Raw genomic sequence first — 20,235 nt, 5'->3', positions numbered from 1 at the left:
TCCTCCTTGACTAATACAAATACTAAGTAGAGAGAAAGTCACTTCAGAGAGGAATAGTCACTTGCCTATTCTCCGGAACCAGTGAAAACGGGTTTTCAATATCGCCACCTCCACCCACAGCAAGCAGCAGCAAGTAAACAGCTTGGCACCCTGTCCTCATTTCCAGGTAATAACTTTAATGTGTTCAGGGTTGTTGAAAAACCTTCTGAGTTGTCAAGGGGTTTCACAAGGGCCAAACTGTCCCTAATATTGATATCTCTCATGTAACCTGAGGCTCTGGCATGGGTTCCCTCTTCCATCACTCCACTATCCTTTTCAATCCAGCTAACAGACTAACATGCCCACCACTCAAATTAATTTCATATTTCCCTATAATAATTCCCCACTTATCCTGTTTGGGTTCCGGAGTAGCGTGTTACCCGCCAAAAGCGCTTCAACACCTCATCAGGTATAGCAAATGCTATATAAATGCAAACCCTTCCCTCTTCTATCCCTTCACTATCCTTTTCTAATCTAAATAACAAACTCACATATCCGCCGCTCAAAAATAATTTCATATCTCCCTATGCTAATTCACCACTAATCCTTTTTTTGGGTTCCGTAGTAGCGTGCGACTTGCTGAAAAAGAGCTTCAACGCCTCATCAGGGGTAGTAAGCACTATATAAATGCAATTTCAATTACGTACATGCTCAACAGCCCTCTATCTTCCTGGGGTTTATGCAATTTCAATTACGTACATGCTCAACAGCCCTCTAGCTTCCTGGGGGTGGCGATTTTCAGCAACAGCTCAGAATCTAAGGCCAAAGAGTCAGCGAGGCTCAGCGACACAGCACATCACAACATCCCAGCGGTTCACAGTTTTGAGGTGTCTGTGGGTGAGAATGAGCGTGCCTTACATCTTATGCTCAAGGAAGGGGCTTCTCCTCATTAAGATTTTGATACACAACCATAGTTGTCTATCTTCAAACGGTATATGAAAGTATGCGAAAGTTTAGGATTTGCTAAAAAGATTCCAAAATAAAGCAAAAGTTGGATATTATTTCCAAATTAAAGTTACTTACTGCAGCTTGTTAACACATTGCACATCACGTGCTCGGCACCCATTGTTTGTTATCTATCTGTGTACAGTACACTTCCGGTACAGTGTATCGCGTGCTACCAACAGATGGGACAGCACCTGCAAGAAGAACACTCACCTTTGTTTTTCTGGTTAGGAAATAAAAGTAGCAGATTTCACCCTGTAAACGAGCCAAATATTGCATCAGAAATTAAAAGCATCCAGACAGATAACTGCATCAAGCATATGGTGTTTTTAATTTGTTAGGCGTCGTGACACGTGCAGCAAATGTTTGCACTCGCTTATGCTCATTTATTCGTTGTTTCAAAAATACACATAGTTGTTTACATGAGAAGCAGCTTACATTAATTTGTTGAAATGTCATTCCTTTTTTTCTCAGTAGTATTATACAATCAAACATATGTGTTCAAGAATTTTGGCGAAGAATCAAAGTATTTATTTCAGTAACTTGGTTAGTTTATTCTCAATACTCCAGGGTTAACAATTCTTCACCAAAAACTCAAATATCTTCGGTCACCAGGGCAAACCAGTGCTAAGGATAATGTCACAACAGAATCCACGGTGCCCTGTGGATCAAAAATATGTTAAACCAATGGGTAATTAATAATCTTAAAAAATATTTAAAGGACGGTAACCCTCACCCACCAATCTGGTGGCTTCATAGGGCTCCTCCTCATGCCAGCTGGCGTGGGCTTTGGCCCTGCCAAGGCAAGGAAGCTCTTGGATGTTTTTCAGGAAACCTCACCCCAGCTGGCATGAGGAGGAGCCCTGTGATGACGCATGCTACGTGATTGGTGGGTGAAGGCTACTGTCGTTTAAAAGAGAATGACTGATTGGTCTACCATATTTTTGATCCGCAGGGTACCTCGGTCTCTGTTGTGACTAGCTAGGGGTTTTTGTGCCATATAGTGTTCCCCTTTCCTCCCCTTGTTGTAATAATAATAAATAAATAAATAATTCCTATTTGTAAAGCGCGAACATATCACCCCCTTAAGGGTTTCAGGGCGCTGGTGGCCGTCGGGGAGATTAAGTCAGTTATTGCCCAGAGTCACATGGTGTTAAGCTGAGCTGCCTCGTGGGTCGGGGATCGAACCAAGAGCCCCGCACTCCAAGGTCAGCCTCTCTGGCCGCTCGCTGGGCCACACCTCTCTCCAGTAGTTTTTGATTACAGAGAATGTCCACAGCTAGGTGATATACGCAGGTATGCCCCCACTATATTGCATGTGTTATATATGACAACAAAAATATTGCATCCACAACATCGACAACACCAGTACATTGCAATGTCTGCCGATATAAGCAATATGCCTGTGGAGTTAGTAATAGTAAATATATACTTACCCAGCAATGTAGTGGTTAGGATAATGTAGATGCTGTAATATTTTAATGAGTCAATATTATCGACCTCAATATACATGACATATACTAGGCTAACAGGTTCTTGAATTACCTTAAATTACTATGCATGTGGGATGTCGCACAATAAATCTCTGGTTATTCGAATGGTTACCATTTCTGTCTGGAGCTTACTGACTTTCAAAGTGTGTTGGGCTCATTCTTGCTGTGAGATCCCCATTTGCCAAACCATTGGTCCTGAACACAAGATGTAGGGTGTCCTTCTGCAATCTGAGAGATGCCTTTTTTAAGCCCAGACACAAAATAGTCATTCTGACCTGTGGACTCTATGCTTCTGACAGCAGCTTCTTGCTGTGCTCGGGCCCCTTCTGGGCCTTGTGAGAAAGCCAAACAAGTTAGCTGGCCTACAGGGGGATATATCTTCCCTGAATTCAGCTCTTGTTTGCGGGTCGATTAGTGCACTGTCTGCAGTCTTAATTTGCTGGAAAAACATCCTTCTTTGGGCTTCTCCAGGCCTCTTCTTTACTGTGGTGTCAGTCAGTGGCGTTGTGCGGCCCCTGTGCCACCAGCTTAAGCGGGGTCTGGGGGGATCCTTCTGAGCCCTCTAGGCTGGTGACGGGCAGAATCGAGCAACGCTCTCAGTGACAGGCAGCCCAGCTAGGGCCGCCCCCCAGGGACTGGAGCACCACCGCTTCACAGAAGCTGTAATCCACAAGCATAACGTCCTCCTCCAGAGGGCCTTTTACTGCTGCTTTTATGAGTGAGGAGTGCAGCAGGAACTTGCTTGCTGCATTACATGCCTCTCAACATCGACACTGGTGGCGCTTAATTTGTAAATAATTAAGTGCCAGGGGCCTTTTTAGGAGCCACTGCCCCCTGCACCACCCATTGCCCCTGTCAGTGCTGCCAATGACAGAACCAACACAAGAACTAACCATCGCACTCCTACAAGAGCGATAATACAAACTATTCCAGGCCATCCAACTCTATAATAATGGTGTAAGCGAAGGTGTTATGTATGTTTAAAGTATATTGACTTATTAAACACTGTTGTGCTTATCTCAAAATTTGACAGACACCGCCACCATGTGGTGGACTGTCACTAGAGCTGAGAATTAAGTGCCAGTGCCGAGCACCGGAAACCACCAGCTCAAATTAAGCACTGGACAATGGATGTGAGCACCACTAATTTTTTCAATGTTTTCTCTCATGTTTTGATTAAAACTAAATGTAATTATTGGCATTACTAAATGTATTGCTGCAAACCAAACCAGTATCCCTTCACATATGAGGCTAAATTACACGGAATGGTTAATTTTTCTTCTTCCCTGATCTTGCTTTGAAGGTAGAATGCAGCAGAGCTTTAATATATGCCCAGCAGACTGTTGAACTTTTCTGTGCCAGCCTGTTTCCTGAAAGTAGTAGTTTTTAAATAGCTGAATGCCCCTTCAAGATATTTGTCTTCAAAGATTGTTATTACCCAGGTTATTTCGTTAGACGGATGTATAGAATATTAATTTCACATGCACTGGTGGCTGCAATTCTAACTTGGAAAAACTGAAATAAGAACAGGGTAGTGGATGAAAGCAGATTACATGTGTCATCTGGGTAAATTGGTTCGATGCGCCATTTGAATGTTTTAAAGATAAATGCATCTCCACTGTCTTGGAGGCAACCTGCAAAAAAAAAGTCAGTGGAATTTCAGCATCAGGGGCTTATATATGAGAGCCCTGTGTCACATTTTAAAGTGGTACGTGTGTGACGCAGGGCTCTCATAAAGGTTTATGAAGCCACAAGAAGCCACCCTGAGCAGCTTTGAGGGGCCGCTTAAATCATGAGCAAGGTGATGCTACTCTGCGACCAGGAGGCGTTCCATTTCATTAAGCTTTACCTAGCCAAAGGAAGACATCACAAAGATCTCAAGTTGCACCTTGAGTGGCTCATTTAGTCTGGTTGTATTCTGGGACTTGTAGTTTTTCATCTATAAAGGTAACAAGAGAACTGATTATAAAACCAGGACTTGATAAGAGAAAATATGTTTCTACTAGAGAGAAGGGAAGGAGGTGGAGAAATGCATAAGAACCCATTAGAAATATTTGCCTCTACTATAGTATGGATTCAAGCGTGAAACATAACAGGGCCTCTGTTTGAAATGTCATATACCATTAAAGTTGTGTCAACTTCTGTTACATTTCAAAGAAGGATAGTGCAAACAAGTGCTTTTTATTAAATAACCCCTTTCAGTCTCCCCCACATGTTTTAATGAAGGTAAAGTGAATTCTCATGAGCTTGAGTCTCAGCTGAGGGTCTTCTCAGGTGCTGATTTGCCTCTCTTTACATCCTGCAATGCTGCTTCACCGGCAGACAACAGCGCAGAAGGGGAGTATTTAAAAAATGTTTTCAAAAATGTAAAACAATTAACTTATATTTGTTTCAACAGGAGAGGGTGGAGAAAATGTGAGTCCAATGTGCACTCTCACCCAACACGGACATTTATTTCCTTTTATTAAAGCTGTTAGGGTGTCGGAACAGACCACCAAAATCGGGACTGTCTGGAGAAACCCAGGTTGTCTAGTCAACCTAATCCAGGCAAACGTCTTTCTTTACTTTCTAAGATAAAATATCATACTAATTAGAGCTCCTTTCTCTGTAGGCAGTGGATAATCCAAACATGCCAACAGAACCAAATCAGGCGGGAGACTCACGAGTTTTGAAACCAGACATGTCTTTATTTTAGCTGCCTCCTGCCTGAAATTGCATTCACTTCAATGGAAGTCAATGGGGAAAATAAAGTCCTTTGAGTTGTTTTTCAAAAGCTCCCTCTTTCCTCTTCCCAAACGTTTGCACGTATGTTATTTTGTGTCCATGAGCAGCACTCAAATGTTTGTTCATAAAAATAGTAGCTTGAGCTTAACTATCTCCATTCTCTGACTCATCCCTAACTTCATTCTTCTTCTACTCTCTCTAATGCACTACCCTATTTCTCACCCTATACCTCTATCAGTATATTCTCTACCTCCACTCTCTGACTCATTCCAAACCCCATTCTTCTACTATGATCCCCAAAATTACCCTTTCTAGACTCTTCCCTCCTCTACCCCTCCTTGCATCATCTCATACCTCTTTTTTTAAAATTATTTTTATTAACCATTAAACGTATGCTTCAATAGAGAACATTACGAAATACATAGTAAGTGGTTTGGCATATACAATTACATAACAATGTCCACAATTCAGTGCCCCAACAGCCCGCCTTTACAACCAACATGGCCTAGGGTACAGCTAGCCTATATGATCCCTTTATTATCCTGGGGCCATCCCTCATGCTACTGACTCTTCGTTCCTGTAGTTTGCCCAGGCCAACTAAATCTTTTCCCATTTGCGTGGGCAGCCTCCACTCTGGTATATTGACTGCTCCGCCTGTTGACACCAATCCAAGTCGTTTTTCCATGACTCCACTGTTGGGGCCTCTCCCACACCCCATACTCGGGCGATGTTCCTTTTCGCCACTCCTCCTGCCAAGGCGAGCCAGATGTTGGCCCATTTTGTCCAGACTATCTCGCCCGTCAGCCCTAAGATGTGCCATCTCGCCTCTACCGGAACCTGGGTCCCACCAACGTTGTCATCACCTGGGCCAGGCCCCTCCAGTATCTTTGAATCTGTGGGAAGGCCCATCTCATACCTCTTTTAGCTGCTCAGATCTCCCAAACAAGCCTTTCAAAACCCTTCCCTCTGACTCTTCCTCCCTCTACCTCCCATTTACTCATCCCAAACTTCCTCCTACTACTATGAGCTCCAAAAAAAAACTTTTCAGACCCTTTCCTCTTCTATCCCTCCACTAAGCTTTTCAATCCAACTAACAGACTAACATGTCCACCGCTCAACTTAATTTCATATTTCCCTTTACTAAATCCCCACTAATCATGTTTAGGTTCCGGACTACCGCACTACCCGCTGAAAAGTACTTTGACACCACATCCGGGGTAGCAAGCGCTATATAAACGCAAACCCTTCCCTCTTCTATCCCTCCATTATCCTTTTTCAATCCAAACAACAAACTCACGTGTCCACCGCACAAATAATTTAATATCTCTCAATATTAATTCAACACTAATCCTTTTTCGGTTCCAGAGTAGTGAGCTACTCACCAAAAGAGTGCTTCAATGCCTCGTCAGACGTAATAAGTGCTGTATAAATGCAATTATAATACAATACAATAATATCTTGTCCATCACGAATTGTAAACACTGAGCAAAGCAGGAAGAGTGAAAACAGAGTAAGGACACTTGATTACTCATACTCACAAAAAGGGCTGTTATAGTGACTCTCAGTAAGAAGCACTTGCAATGCAATAGGTCTCGCATTTGTGAGAGTTTGGAAGCTATTTGGCATTGTAAATGACAATGCATTTTATTGATCTTTTTTGATAATTAACACATAAACAAAGGGCATTGTCATTTACAATGCAAATAGCTCAAACTCTTGTAAATGCGAGACCTATTTCGTTTCAAAGCAGCAGCCGCAATTGTCCCAGGCTGCTTGGAAAGTGAAAGCGCGCATGGCATGCTGAATGTTGCAGGAAAGCATGTCGTGCCTGCAGTAGGAGAAACTCATTAAAGAAAATAGTGCTTACAGACTAAATAATACATACTGTATAACAACAGAAGTAAAAGGGCCAGTCCTCATGAGAGGTTACAAATGAAGACAACACGGTACTAAGGAGGGACTAACAAGCCTATTAACGATTCAGAAGCCAGCATTTGCGAAGGAAAATGACAAGGAAATGACAAATATGGGCGGAGAGTGGGCAGGGCTTTAAGTCCATACTCTAATACAGCATCCCTCGCAGAGCAGGGCATGTGCTACCCAGGATCGACCTAAAAATGAAGCATCTCATTCAGAAGGGAAGCCAAGGTTACTCAGAGTAGCCACATTTTAAAGGAGGTTTCAGCCAATTACTGATTGAAGGAAGGAGGTTTCCTTTCAAACTCAAGAAGCCAAACTGTGAGGGCCAACACTGGAGCTTAAATGACTGTATAACTTTGCATAGCTGAGACAGTTGCCATTTGGAATTTGGAATTAGAGACCAAGAATGTTTTGATACCACAAAATATATAGCTATTACAATTTGCAGAAAATCAGAATGGGAAGCACGGGAATTTGGTTACGGGTGGTTAGATAGCACCAACGATGGCCGACAGGTATATCTCATAAAACACCTTACTTAACCCCTTCATGTCAAGCATCTGGATGGCCGTTAAGATCAGGGTTCTCCAACCTTTTCTGTAATAAGAGCCTTTTATATTCAAAGAAACTCATTGAGAACCACTAATATTAGTGTTGTAACAGTGACCACAAAGAACAGTGGCCACCATATGCAAGATTGTCACCCGCAATCACCTCAGTGCATCAGACATGGTTGGCAACAGTAAAGTAAAAAAGTCTGTCAACATGGAATGCCTCTATATGGGTAAAACTTAACAGCCATGGCTGCATTGCCTCTGGCACCAAGGTAACACCATCGGTAAAAAGTCCCTCCAATGCCACAAGATTTAGCACTCAAATATCAGCTTTAAATATATTTTGAAAATTCCACCATTTTAATCCAAAAATCAGTTTATGAGTTTTGAAAATAAACCCATTTTCCTATCAAATATACATTCTCTATTTTAGTATAGCCATATTAATTCAACCAAGCAAAAGCTTCTTATTTAGTAAGCTGGTCTGCACGCAGGAGTAGCTCACTAGCTATTCGGAGAAGCCTGCTTAAGGTGAAAGGCAACTTTCTTACAAACTGTAGTGAGTACTTTCTTCGTGCCAGAGATTATTGGGGGGCAGGGTTTGTCTCCGCCTAAACTCGACATTGAAATGTTGCTCCAGGACTGTTAGAAACAATCCCTCGACGACCACAGGGATCAATAATCAGGGGGAAGGTTTTGGAGGTTGGGGAGGGGGCTAAAGAAGGAGGGGGTGGATAATGCAGCGGTCCAGTGAAATAGGAAACTAATGCCTGTGTAAACTCCAACTGGAACCAATATGTGTTAAACATTTCACGTGGGCCTGGAAGCTGAATTATGGAGTCATTTGACAACCTGAAGAAGTGGACTGGAGCCCGAAATGCCAGACTTTTATTCAAGGTATGCCTGCTACCAGAACTTAGTGGATAACTGGACTCTGACAAAAAAAAAGAAAATCTACCAGGGGCAGGTACGCCGCCTGCTCTTAAGGTGCGGGCTTGGAGAGCATACATTTGCTGTTTTTCCATACTTTTAGCTTTTTGGGGGCATGTCCAAGCTACCACATGAGTGTGCAACCTTTGTAGCCGACTTTGTGGAGGCCTTGCCCCACTAAAGATATTCTTGCACCAGAAAAATGAGAGCTACCACTACTTTTTCACATTTATTTAAATTTCCCGTAGGACAACAGTGAATGAATATTTCAAATGCTAACCTATGGGATGGTTTTTGTTTTCTTTATAAATGTTGATCACGTTGCTTCACTTTTTCGATATTTTCCCTACCACCATTTTGTCCTATACAATAACTTGGTTTTCACAAATTTATTAATCATATTATTGCTTGGACAGTTGTTGCACACAAATCATATGGGCTTTCTCCGAGGAAGGCCTTGATCTTTAAGTCAAAATACAAGGGTGAGACAGGGATTCCTCAAAAATCAGTTCACCTTTGTCAGTCAGATTGTTTGAGACTTGTGGGAGCTCAATCACAGCTCACCTTAACACTGTTGCCTTTTTCTCTCTCCCTTTTGCCAAGCACTGCAGTTCCTTACATTCTTTACACTCCTTCATTAGCCTTTACAACAACTGTATTGTTCCTAATAATCACTTGTGGGAACCAAATATCATGATGCTTTAAAACCAGCAGTTTAGTGTTTTTTTGCTTTGAAATTGCATTCTGTTTTACCAGCACTGTTATTCAGACTAATTTAAACAAGCATTTGCAATACAATAGGTCTCGCATTTGCGAAATTTTAAGCTATTGGCATTGTAAATGACAATGCCTTTTATTTATCTGTTTTTAAAATCAACACATAGATAAAAGCTTTGTCATTTACAATACCAGTAGCTGAAAGTGTCGCAAATGTGAGACCTATTGCATTGCAAATGCTTGTTGTATATTAGGTGGAGAATTGATAATTTCCATGACCGCGGGATTATGGCTGTGAGAAGAGCGTGACTGAAGAGAGGCATGAAAACCCCGGTCCAAAAGTTTGGGTGGACTTAAAAACAGCTGCATGGATCCCGTTGGGTCCTGGTGCCCCACTGTTTCTCATTTGCTTGATGGTGGCGATAACTGTGGGCTCTGAGATGTAGGAGTGCCCTGATTCTTGCCCATGCCATTAAGGCGATGGGAAGCCCTGCAGTGTCAAGAGCCAAGTGAAAAACTAACTGTTCCTACATTAACCAGTAGAGGGGGCCTTACCTTAAGGACACAAAGAACAAGCATAGGCAAGCCCCTGTTTCTGGCTCTACTGTGCCAAGACATGCAAATTCAAGACTTCTTAAGTGTTTTTTACATGTGATGCATGCATACATTGTGTTTAACACTCTAAATCAAGCCGTATTGGCTTTGCCAATGCTGGGGAAAAAACGTAGCAGAAAAAAGATTGCTTTGTGTCTAGAATGCCTACAAGTAATACATTATTGAGTTTGACAAACCGTGTGATAACTAAGTGTACTCTTTAGATGTAAATAGTCCATCATGCATTCAAATGGAAGCAGTTCCTAGAAAGTGGAGTGATATAACAAAAAGCCAATTGCATGAAAAGAGACTAATACTCCCCGAATGGGGCTGAAACCCACTATGTATGTTTTAAAGAACTGGTGACACTACGTCTTGCATACAACTATGCTATCAAGCCAGGCCTAAAAGGGCAGTACTTGTGGACTTTGGAGGCCATATGGGTGACCCCAGTACATTTAAACTCAGTCCACAGCTAGGAGTTATCTTGTACTCAGCCTTTTGTATCATCCCACAAATAGATTAGTCAGGAATGTGCTAAATGACCTTATGTTACTGCAGGTGCACCACCAGAGGCATCATGCAGCAGTCCTTTTAATGCATCACCTGTTGCAGTGGGGTTCAAGGGGGAGACTCTTGGCCATTTTATCTCCTGCCCTGAGAGTCCCTGAGCCCACCAGGAATGGACTGCAGGGGCCAAGTCGAAGTAACCTTTCAACCAGGCTTTGAAGTTTCCCTCATAACCCATCAGCAGTTGTTATACTGGGAAAAGAAGACTTTTTTTGCCTTTTTTAAACCTCCCAATATAATGTCCGCCTGCAGACTAGGAAAAGGTCTGATGGCATGCATGTTTGGGAGCGCTGCTTATAAGCACGTAAAAGCAAACACCAGCACATCGCTCTTGTAAGTTGCCCTAAACAATAGCCTGATACTGTCAGAGCATTTGTTTGCTGTATCGCGCAGGGTTGTACAAGAATGTTTTCGCATAGATATAGTAATATGTTGCTTCTGTTTATTTTTGTGTGTACATTGGGAAAATGTTGATTAACAAACGATACAGAGATATATGTGCACGTTTGGGAGCACTGCTTATAAGCACGTAAAAGCAAACACCAGCAAATCGCTCTTGTAAGTTGCCCTAAACAATAGCCTAATACTGTAAGAGCAAAGGTAGAATGAATATGTAAGTTAAATTGCAAAAAAATGTATTGTTGTGATCGTGGAACCAAAAGCGTCAATTAATATATAAAAAGGCACCTTTTTAAAGTAAAACAATGTGCCAAGATGTGATGAAGTGGAACTGCTATGAAACTGGAAGCAGACATATATCACCTAGCAAATGCAAAAGAATACAAAGAACACCGAGAATGCCTCATGAAAAGCCCGAGCAAGACGAGCAAAATATGCAGTCAGGGTGGGCGGGGCCTAATGGAGACAGGGAGTACACCAACCCCGCTTCCAGAGAAGCCGGACAGAAAAGCAACAACAATAGATCTCGCCAAGGTGAAGCAGCGCATGCGCTGCATCACAGGCGAGACCTAAAAAGGGAGTTTTGTATATCTTTTCTTTGTTTTGGTATGTTCTCTGCATGTCTTTTTCTTTCTTTTTTGAATATCTGAGTGTCTGAATGTTTTATTATTTTCTACGTTATACCTGTGTGCTCTATATGGGCCTGTATTTTTACCATTCTATTATACTTCCTTTCCAATGTATTTTTTATGGACTCATTACATTTGGGTTTATTTGTATTTCTTTCTGTTGCAATTACAATTTCCTGTTTTTCCTCCTTTCTTCTGTTTTTTTGTATATTTGTTCATGTAGATTTCCATGTCTTTTTCTTTTCGTTTGTATTGTTTTGTCAATGTTGTTTTTGCTATTTTCGCTCTTATTTGGTTTATTTGTATATCATTCAGTTTTTGTATACTTTTCCTCTTCTTAACAGTTGCCGTCTATTCCTCCCTGTTTTCTGGATGTTTCCATTTTTGGTATACATGTGCCCCCTTTTTATGAATATTTACACCGGTTTTTGTACATGTTCACTATTTATTTAGTATTCTCGGTTTACTATCCCTCCACTTACTTGGATAGATCTCTTTATCTCCTTCACCATCTAACTGCAGGTCATCAGATTTTCCTGACTTTGTCAGCATTGCTTCTCCTGCTTTAGCTGCTCTGAAGAAAACAGAGATTAGCTGCAGCAGATTTCTCCTGTGATTGAGCTTGTGGAGGATGGGGGAAGTTAGGCAATAGATTCTTCATTCCTATCATGACTAGTGGGTGAGACTACACAGATAGTACTCCAGCCTCCCATCCTATTAAATCTTTCAACCTTGTTCTGTACTGTAGAGGTTGGAGAAGTAGAAGCAGAGAAACTAATAAATGGATAGGGCAGGAAGAGAAAACAACGATGACCAAACAGGTTGGGTAATTAGGGCAGGAGCACACCAGCCCCTGTAAAGCAGGGAGATTTTACCACAAGGTAAAAACTTATGAGTTTGGAAAGTGAACAAAAGACTCAAACACTCACTACCATGAATTCCTGAGCTGAGCATGACATGACCAATGTGGATGCTGGAGGCCGGCCCTTTACAGGTAAGAAATACTGAAAGAAGAACTGGAGAGGGTTAATTGAGTGGGCAACTACACAAACAACCAAGTGGATCCATGGAATTACAAAAATGTATACAGAGGGCAAGGTGAGCAAACTAGTTGGCAGTGGAGAAAACATACCAACCACGAACGTTGCAGGGCATAGACTGGAATGCAGTGCTGACTTAAATACTATCAGAGGGCCTTTTAAACTGAAAGCACTGAACCCATTTCATAAGTCAATGGCTGCCATCGTGGATTGGGAAATAGTCCAGTAGAGAAAAACACGCTTCATAAAGGTTGTGGCCATCTTAAATCAAGCAAGACTCTGACTATGCACAAGATAGAAAGTGAAGTTGGGGTACAATGTACATCCCTAACCTGGTGTCCAGCCCTGCCATCTCCCAAAGAATGGCAAGCGGTTACCACGAGGACTCCTTAGCGAAGATAGAGTAGTTGGCTGCAAAAGTCTCCCACTTTTTTTGTTTAATCTATAGTAGATTCATCTTCAAATGTATTATTTGAGAATCTGTAGCACTACATAATTGGCTTCCGTAAATCTTTGAGAACGGTGCCAATGGTAGGAGTCACGTGGAATTAAGAATTAGGGTCAAGAGTAGAAACTGAATTAAGTGCAAGCGAGTCAAGAAAGAATAACATAATGCATGTGGCAGCGGGGAGCAAGAGAGAGAGAGAGTGAAGCTCAATGCTCATAGAGTTTTATTACACTTTACATATCCACCATTAACCTGACAAATTTAGTTGAGGTGGGAGGGATATCCACTTCATACAACTATTTGAAGATAATGATGGTGAAAAAAATACAGTACACATTTAGGGCATCATTATGAGTATCCCAGTATTGTTGATTCAGCCATTGGCAGAAGTTACTGGCCAAATTGGGAGCACAAAATCCACAGTAACTCCACAGATTGGGAACTTGCCAAAGACTTCGAGAGCTACAGGTGAAATGCTGGGCAAATACGTAGGATTGCAGAATAACATGTAATTCCCCCAAATCCATGTTTTTGAACAGGTGTGGACGCCATGAACAAAGCACCGAGGAGGTGTCAAGTTGTTGTTGCTCCTTATCTACTTTTCGAATGCTATTTGTGTGAGTAGGTCCCAACCTTAACGTCACATGTTTTTAACATGTATTTTAACAAAGAAGTTGGTACAAAGAGAGAGTTTTTTGTATTGCAACTAAGTTAACAGCCTGAATGACCAAGATCTATTAATGTTTCCTGTTAAAAAGGTTTGGTATATTGAATATATTTCTCAATAATAAGATATAGGTCCTAAAGCCAATAAAATCAGTTTTTTCAAATTGAATATTAAGTGCAAAAGGCAATATGCAAAATGTATTTTAAGTGTTGTGGAATTTTACTGTTTTTGCCTCTCTGCCACTTTTCCCTCTATTGTTTTTGTCATTTGTTTAAAAAGATTCTGATGAGTTCACCATAACATTCTTCATACACGTGGGTATTTTAAAATTTTACACTAGACTGAACCTAAAGTAGTTTTTTGTATACATCTAAAATCATGCCCCTCAAATCTTCTCATTGGAAGTTATAAAAAAAATAATAATATAACACTCCTCTATGTTAGAGATTGATATAAGCTCCAGTTTGAAAATTACAAAAATGTAGTTTGGAAATTAATATCAAAGCATCATATTGATAGGTGTAAATGGTATTCGGTTGTAAAATGTTAATAAGAATGAATTGGTTATTTTATGAATAAAACATAAGGAAAAAGAGAAGACAATAAAAATGCACATTGCAGCTTCTGCTTTCTTTGCAAAAGCTTTAATTTAAGATAAATTCTTGCTTCTCTTGAAAAGAGGCTTAGTATCTTTATCGGGGATGTAGCGGAGGCTGTTGCAGGAAGTAAATTAGTGTACAAAACTGATGAAGAAAGCCTTGCTCAATAGTTCAACTAAGGGATTTCTAAGGATGTACCTTAGAAAGTAATATCACCCAGACTAAGATCTCCTCTTTACTGATATCCCCTACTTGAAAATTAGAGATGATATGGGATACGCATGGGTGTATCACAGCTGCTCCCCAACAACTTTAAATAGAAATAAAGAAAAGACTTCAAATTTAAGGAAACGCCCAGGTAGGATGTGATTTCATGTTGGGTGAGCTAGAGAAAACAGTTGTGGTGGACCTCGTAGACAGTTATTGCTATGTAATCGGTGGCATACCCCTAGTAGGGAATTCTTAGGACCGGGCCTTGCTATCCTGACATAGAAAAAATACTGACAATGTTCCTTGTCCTAGTCCCTATCATTGCTGGGGATTATGGCCATTATCTACCTCCTCTCATGGTTCTCCTTGATTGTGGGCCATGTTGGCATGTCTGGATGCCAGTTCCCTCTACGATCACCCCTTGCCAACAGCTAAGAGAAGCTCAACTATCATAAACAAAAGGAACCACGGTCCCCAGACTCTAGGGCACAAGTGCAACAATCAGATGTGTATAGGAATGACACGATGTACAATATCAACATACCCAAAAATTAACAATGAATAAAAGTATAATACTGTGAACAAGCAAATTAAACCAACACATCAAGACTCTTCGAAGCGGTTAATAAAATGGCACAGATGAGCTCTATACCAGATCATGGTAGAACAGGTGCGGTTCAATGGATATGATAGAAGAGCATCGCCGCAATGAAATATAAAATGATAATAAAACCACTTTATTACCATTTTATTTTTCATTACTCCAAGCCGAGGTTAGGGCGGGGCAGGACCATCTGGCCATCATCACGCTACAGGAGGAGTGTTGGGCACTTGTATGTGCGTCTCTCTGTTTGGCCGGCCATCTGAGGCCGGCCAAGCAAACATGCGCACTCATGTTTCTCCAACCCAGCTGTGTTACAACAGCCAGGTTGGAGAAAAGCCCCAGGCTCCCTGGGCCTGAGCGAGCGTCAAGTTGGCCCGCTCAGGCCAATCATGGCACAGCTCTCATGCTGGTTTTACCAGCAAAAGAGCAGCGCTATGATTGCTTCCTGGGAGCCTGACCAGTGTCAGAAGAGGAGCACCGAGGCAGCGGGCGCAGGAGCAGGTACGTTTAAAAAAAACATTTTCCCCTCAGCCCCCCTGCCCGCATTGCCGCACCACCCCAAAATTGGAGCAGCCGCCACTGTGGTAGAGGAGTTTCAGTCACGTTTCCAACCAAGTTGTAAGTTTCCATTACTTTGTCTTCAGCTTAGAGAAAGTGGCCACAAGCTGGTGTGCCCTATACAGGGTGGACTTTAATGTTAAGCTTGCAGTCATTTTATGTCTTTTGTCACAGGGTGACACTATGTCAGCTTCATGTCCCTTCTATCTTAAAGCACTTCAAATGATTCTCCCATGTTTGAGGCAGAAAAGCAGCCTGTCAGCCAGTGTTGCTAAAGGGGGCAGGCCGGGCTATGGCTCAGCTCAAAGCAGTATTTCATTTAATTCAATGATAAATAAATAAATAACTACGGGGGGGAAATATTTTTTTAGGAACTTGTCACTGACACTGGCGAAATTTGGTGTTGCCAAATACCACGGCTGCCTGGTCTTGAGTCGACCCAGGGCCAGACTGGCCGTAGCGGGCACCGGGTGTTTTCCTGGTGGGCCGGAAGGGTGGGGGCCAGTTTAGTTACTGGGGCGGGTTTTGCAGCAGTGCTTCAATATCGTATCCTAGTAACAAATGCGACAGTGGTGCTTGACACTAGCACCAAAACCGGTGCTTCTCAGTGGCCCCAAACAAAGCCCAATAGAGCAGAATTGCCAGGGCTGGTTTCTGCTCCCAGTCCTGACGCGAATCAACCTCACTCCTTTTTCTTCCACCAGACCACCACCATACACCTTCTGCCTCTTTATCTCTTGCAGATTGTTTCATATCCCTTTCTCCCTTTGTTATTGTTTTCCTCTCTTACTTTTTCTTTTTCCCTTCTCTGTCTTTCTCTCCCTTACTCTCGGTCCAAGTCAGATGTTTAAAAAGTAAGTCAGGGTCACCAAAAATGAGTGCGGGTGCTCACCACCTCCTCCCTCCACCACAAATTAAACACTGGCTGAAAACACTGCATTGCCTCCTAATTGGGCAGATATTACATTCTACAGCACTTTGCGATGTACACAGAGTTTCTGACAACTTCTCTGGTTCTTATAAATACAGGCATCTTTTATACTCCCACGTCTGCACAGCGCAAAACAAAATCGGGTAGCACCACACATAGACAACACAAAGGTCACAAAGGTCGTAGCCCCAACATCGCCCAAAGCCACCTGATGGTTTACATGAAACTTGAACCATTTTTATTTTATAAAGAAATGCTTTGTTGTTATTTAGCTTCTGAGTTCGATAGCGAAAATAAACCTCAAGTAAAGAATGCGCTTAGTGCAATCAATCAATCAATCCACTTTAATCGATTAGTTAAAATCATAAAAGTACAAGACAACATTTACATTCATAAACAAATACAAATACAATAAATAACAATATTATGCTCATCGTAAATACATTGCGCTTAGTGAATTTAAATTCATTCATGTACATACAAACAATCCACCAGCCTATCCTCTGTTGCTGCAAACGGTGTACAAATACGCTGTTGTCTTCCCGCTGCTTCCCTCATTTTTGATTCTCAAGCATTCACAATGTTTTATATTATTTACATTAAACATAAGCATATTTGTTGTCTGTCCTTGACGCCTGACCTTGCTCTTAAATTAGCTTTTGGGTACTATTCACGGTACTTCTGTAAATCAGCATGAGTTCCATCAATAGTGTCTGTAGCAGAGATCTCTCACATGCCCCAACCTAAATTTTTTATTAAATTAGAACAAAACCAGACAAAAGTGCCAGCCATTTCAATCCAGACAAAGTATATTTGTCCAAAACAGCTAATTTCTGCTCAGAGCATCCTTAGGCCTTCCACAGGAAAGCAACATGTGCAAGTAATTTAGTAAAGAGGACTCAAGTGTTTTAAAAAATCGATTTATTCTAGTCTCCTAACCAAAACATCGTAACCACAGTGGAAATTAATCTATTCTAGAGGGCACACAAGAATACTTATTAATAAAGTTAACTCAATGAAATGCATATTTTTAATGCGAGTTATACTAGTGTGTTAATCATTTGCTTGTTTCTAGGTACAAGATGGCGGGCGCTCCCTCTCCCTCCCTGTCCGGCGCTCGGCCCCAGCGGACTTACGACGTGTGGCGTCTCCTACGTCCCCTCTTGTGTTCCAGCCCTCTCCAAGCTACTTAAGCAAGCCGGAAACCACGTCAGACACAACGGGTCGCCGGTTGACTCCTTGGGAGGCAGCATCAAAGTCACCCTATGGCCTAGTGGATGACGCCTTCGAAGCCCTGACCATGCAGGAATCCATTGCTGCCAATGTTGTCTCAGCCGCCCGCAGGAAAACACTCCCTGAGCCTCCACTTGCCTGGAAGCAAAGAGTTTCCTATGGAGTCTCCAACCAAAACCTGCACCCCAACTTAGGCATTTATGGAAGAAATCAGCTTGGTGTTATTTCTCCAACGAAAAGTATTGTTTCTGCACCTGGCTCGACCCTCACCTATGGTTCTCAGATCAAGTATCCATTTTTCAGCAGACGCTCAGCCACCGATCCCAACATGGCATCCTTAGACACCCAGTCTGAGTATGGCATCTCATCAGTGCCAAACTCCAACTTTAATTCCTACACAAGGGCATGGAGGCGCTAAACAGGAGCGTGCACGCACAGTACAGCGTGGCATACCTTTCCTTATTCCTGCCTCTACATCAACCTGGAGGTGGCAGGCTAAAGAGCCTGGCAGAGTCAGTAAGGCTTTCATGACCAGTGCTCATCGAAAGAGGTGGATAAAGACTTCAAGGCACAATCTTCTCACCACAGTTGGGTTTTTCGCTTATAGGATAAGGTCACTTTTTTCGCTATTTAAAAAAAAAAACTAAAAAGAAATATTTTGAAACTAAATCGAAGGATTTTGGTGTAAAGGAAGTAGAGACTGATGAATTTCATACAATTGTACTCAAGTTGCAGATGATGGTAAAATGTCAGTTGCCTTATGATGACCACTCTTCTTCAATTCTGGTTTTGCCATTGTTTTGCTTCCAGTTTAGCAGTGATTTTTGCATCAGATTAGCTGTCTACCTGTACCTTTACTAGCCCCATCTGGTCATGTTTCCCATGGTGGAGAGAAGATGAAAGCGGAAGCCCATGGTTATAACCAACCATAGAGTATAGACCCAATAAACACATTGCTTAACCACTTTACCTAAGCAGCTTTAAGCCAAGAGAGAAAAAGTCACAAGTGTTGCAGGTTCAGCACTAGCATACGAAGTTCATAATAAGATAAATGTAGATATGAAGGGGCAAAAGAGCAGTTTGGGAAAATAAGGCGGCTGGGCTTATGGTTGCATAGCACTTTGAGCAGAACAGTTAACCTGGGAATTCATCCTGTGATCTTGTTGCCTGAGCTGTTAAGCGAGGAGGTGACTGTGGCATGGAACGGGTGCAGGGATTCACTCCTAAATCACTTCAAAATGCATTGTTTAGAGATCCACTCCCAAAACACTTCAAAACGCATTGTTTAGAAATCCACTTCAAAATGCATTGGTTAGAGACCGGTGATGGAAATTAAATAATCGCAACTCTGCGCAACTCGAAATTGAGCTGTGATCCAAGGTTGAGTGGCCCGATTACCAACAGAAGTAAATGAGGGGTTGCTTCTAGATTTGAGAAAATTTCCAACATTCCAGGAATTAAAAAAGATTGTCAGGAGTACTCCTAGAAAGTTGTGTATGTTAAAGCTTCTAATGAGTACTCACCTAGAAATGTACACATTTAACAATGTAGAAAGGGGATATTTCTGATTTGGTAAATTATATTCCACTCGCTTACTATTTTTGGATCCACATGGAAAGCATTTTTTCAGGGAGAAACCCCATCCCCTAAATGCTCCTCAGTTCAATTTTGGGGCTATTCCTATCCCTTTGCCCTGTGAAAATGAATTTGCTCTTACCCTTAACAAGAGCAAAATTCCAATAATCATGATGGTGGAAACCAACGCAATAAGGCATGATAATCCATACATCTGTGAGTTTGTGGGTGTTCACCAATTTTGCAGATGTCTCTGCCCTAGAATACTGAATATGCCGTCTATGTGAATAGATGTTCTCACAAGTATTTTCAGTGCTTAATTAGTGAAAAAGTAAGTGACAGGCCCTTCTCATGAGACCACTGCAGCTTGAGATAAACACAAAAAGGGTATGCAGTTCCTGAAGGAATAGAACAGGTTGTGTATCTAGACAGAGAGGGGAAATCGTCTTGTCGGAATTAGCACCCTCACACACCCAGCCAGCTAGGTGTCATGCTTCATCATTGGGCCTGCTCCTCGTCGGGTCGGCGCTGCACTACCCGACGGGCACCCATGAAGGGGCTCTTTGGCGGAGATCTTTTATTCCTTGCCGTATGGTTCAGTGCGTGTGAGGGGCCTAGTGTGTGTAGATGTAAAGGATGGTGAGGCAGACACCACTGCAATTTGGACAGCCCATTTGCAGCTCAGATATGACTTTTAGACCCCTCCCATGGTTTCCGCTCTGTGTTTGACCTCATCATGAAGAATAGCATGGGAAAACAGAATGGGAGTGTTTCAATGAAAGAAGATTTAAGAAGGGTGAGGAAGTGAATGAGCACATGTGTGTTTTTTAAAGGTAAGGACAATGTAAGAAAAGCA

At 42.0% G+C, this 20,235-nt stretch overlaps 1 protein-coding gene across 1 annotated transcript in view; it reads left to right on the top strand.

Annotated features, from left to right (window-relative positions):
• The window catches only part of SYNPO2 (synaptopodin 2), a 579,691-nt gene extending 561,233 nt beyond the window's left edge, over positions 1-18,458 (top strand). Inside the window, exon 5 of the mRNA XM_085634327.1 lies at positions 17,647-18,458. Coding sequence (XP_085490453.1) covers positions 17,647-18,222 — 576 coding nt within the window. The 3' untranslated portion in view covers positions 18,223-18,458. The remainder of the gene's footprint in view (positions 1-17,646) is intronic.
• The last annotated feature ends 1,777 nt before the right edge of the window (positions 18,459-20,235 follow it).

This window comes from Triturus cristatus, chromosome 2_1, assembly GCF_964204655.1.
Source record: "Triturus cristatus chromosome 2_1, aTriCri1.1, whole genome shotgun sequence".
NCBI lineage: Eukaryota > Metazoa > Chordata > Amphibia > Caudata > Salamandridae > Triturus > Triturus cristatus.
The sequence above is the reverse complement of the archived record's forward strand: the minus strand, read 5'-3'. Positions and strand labels throughout refer to the sequence as shown.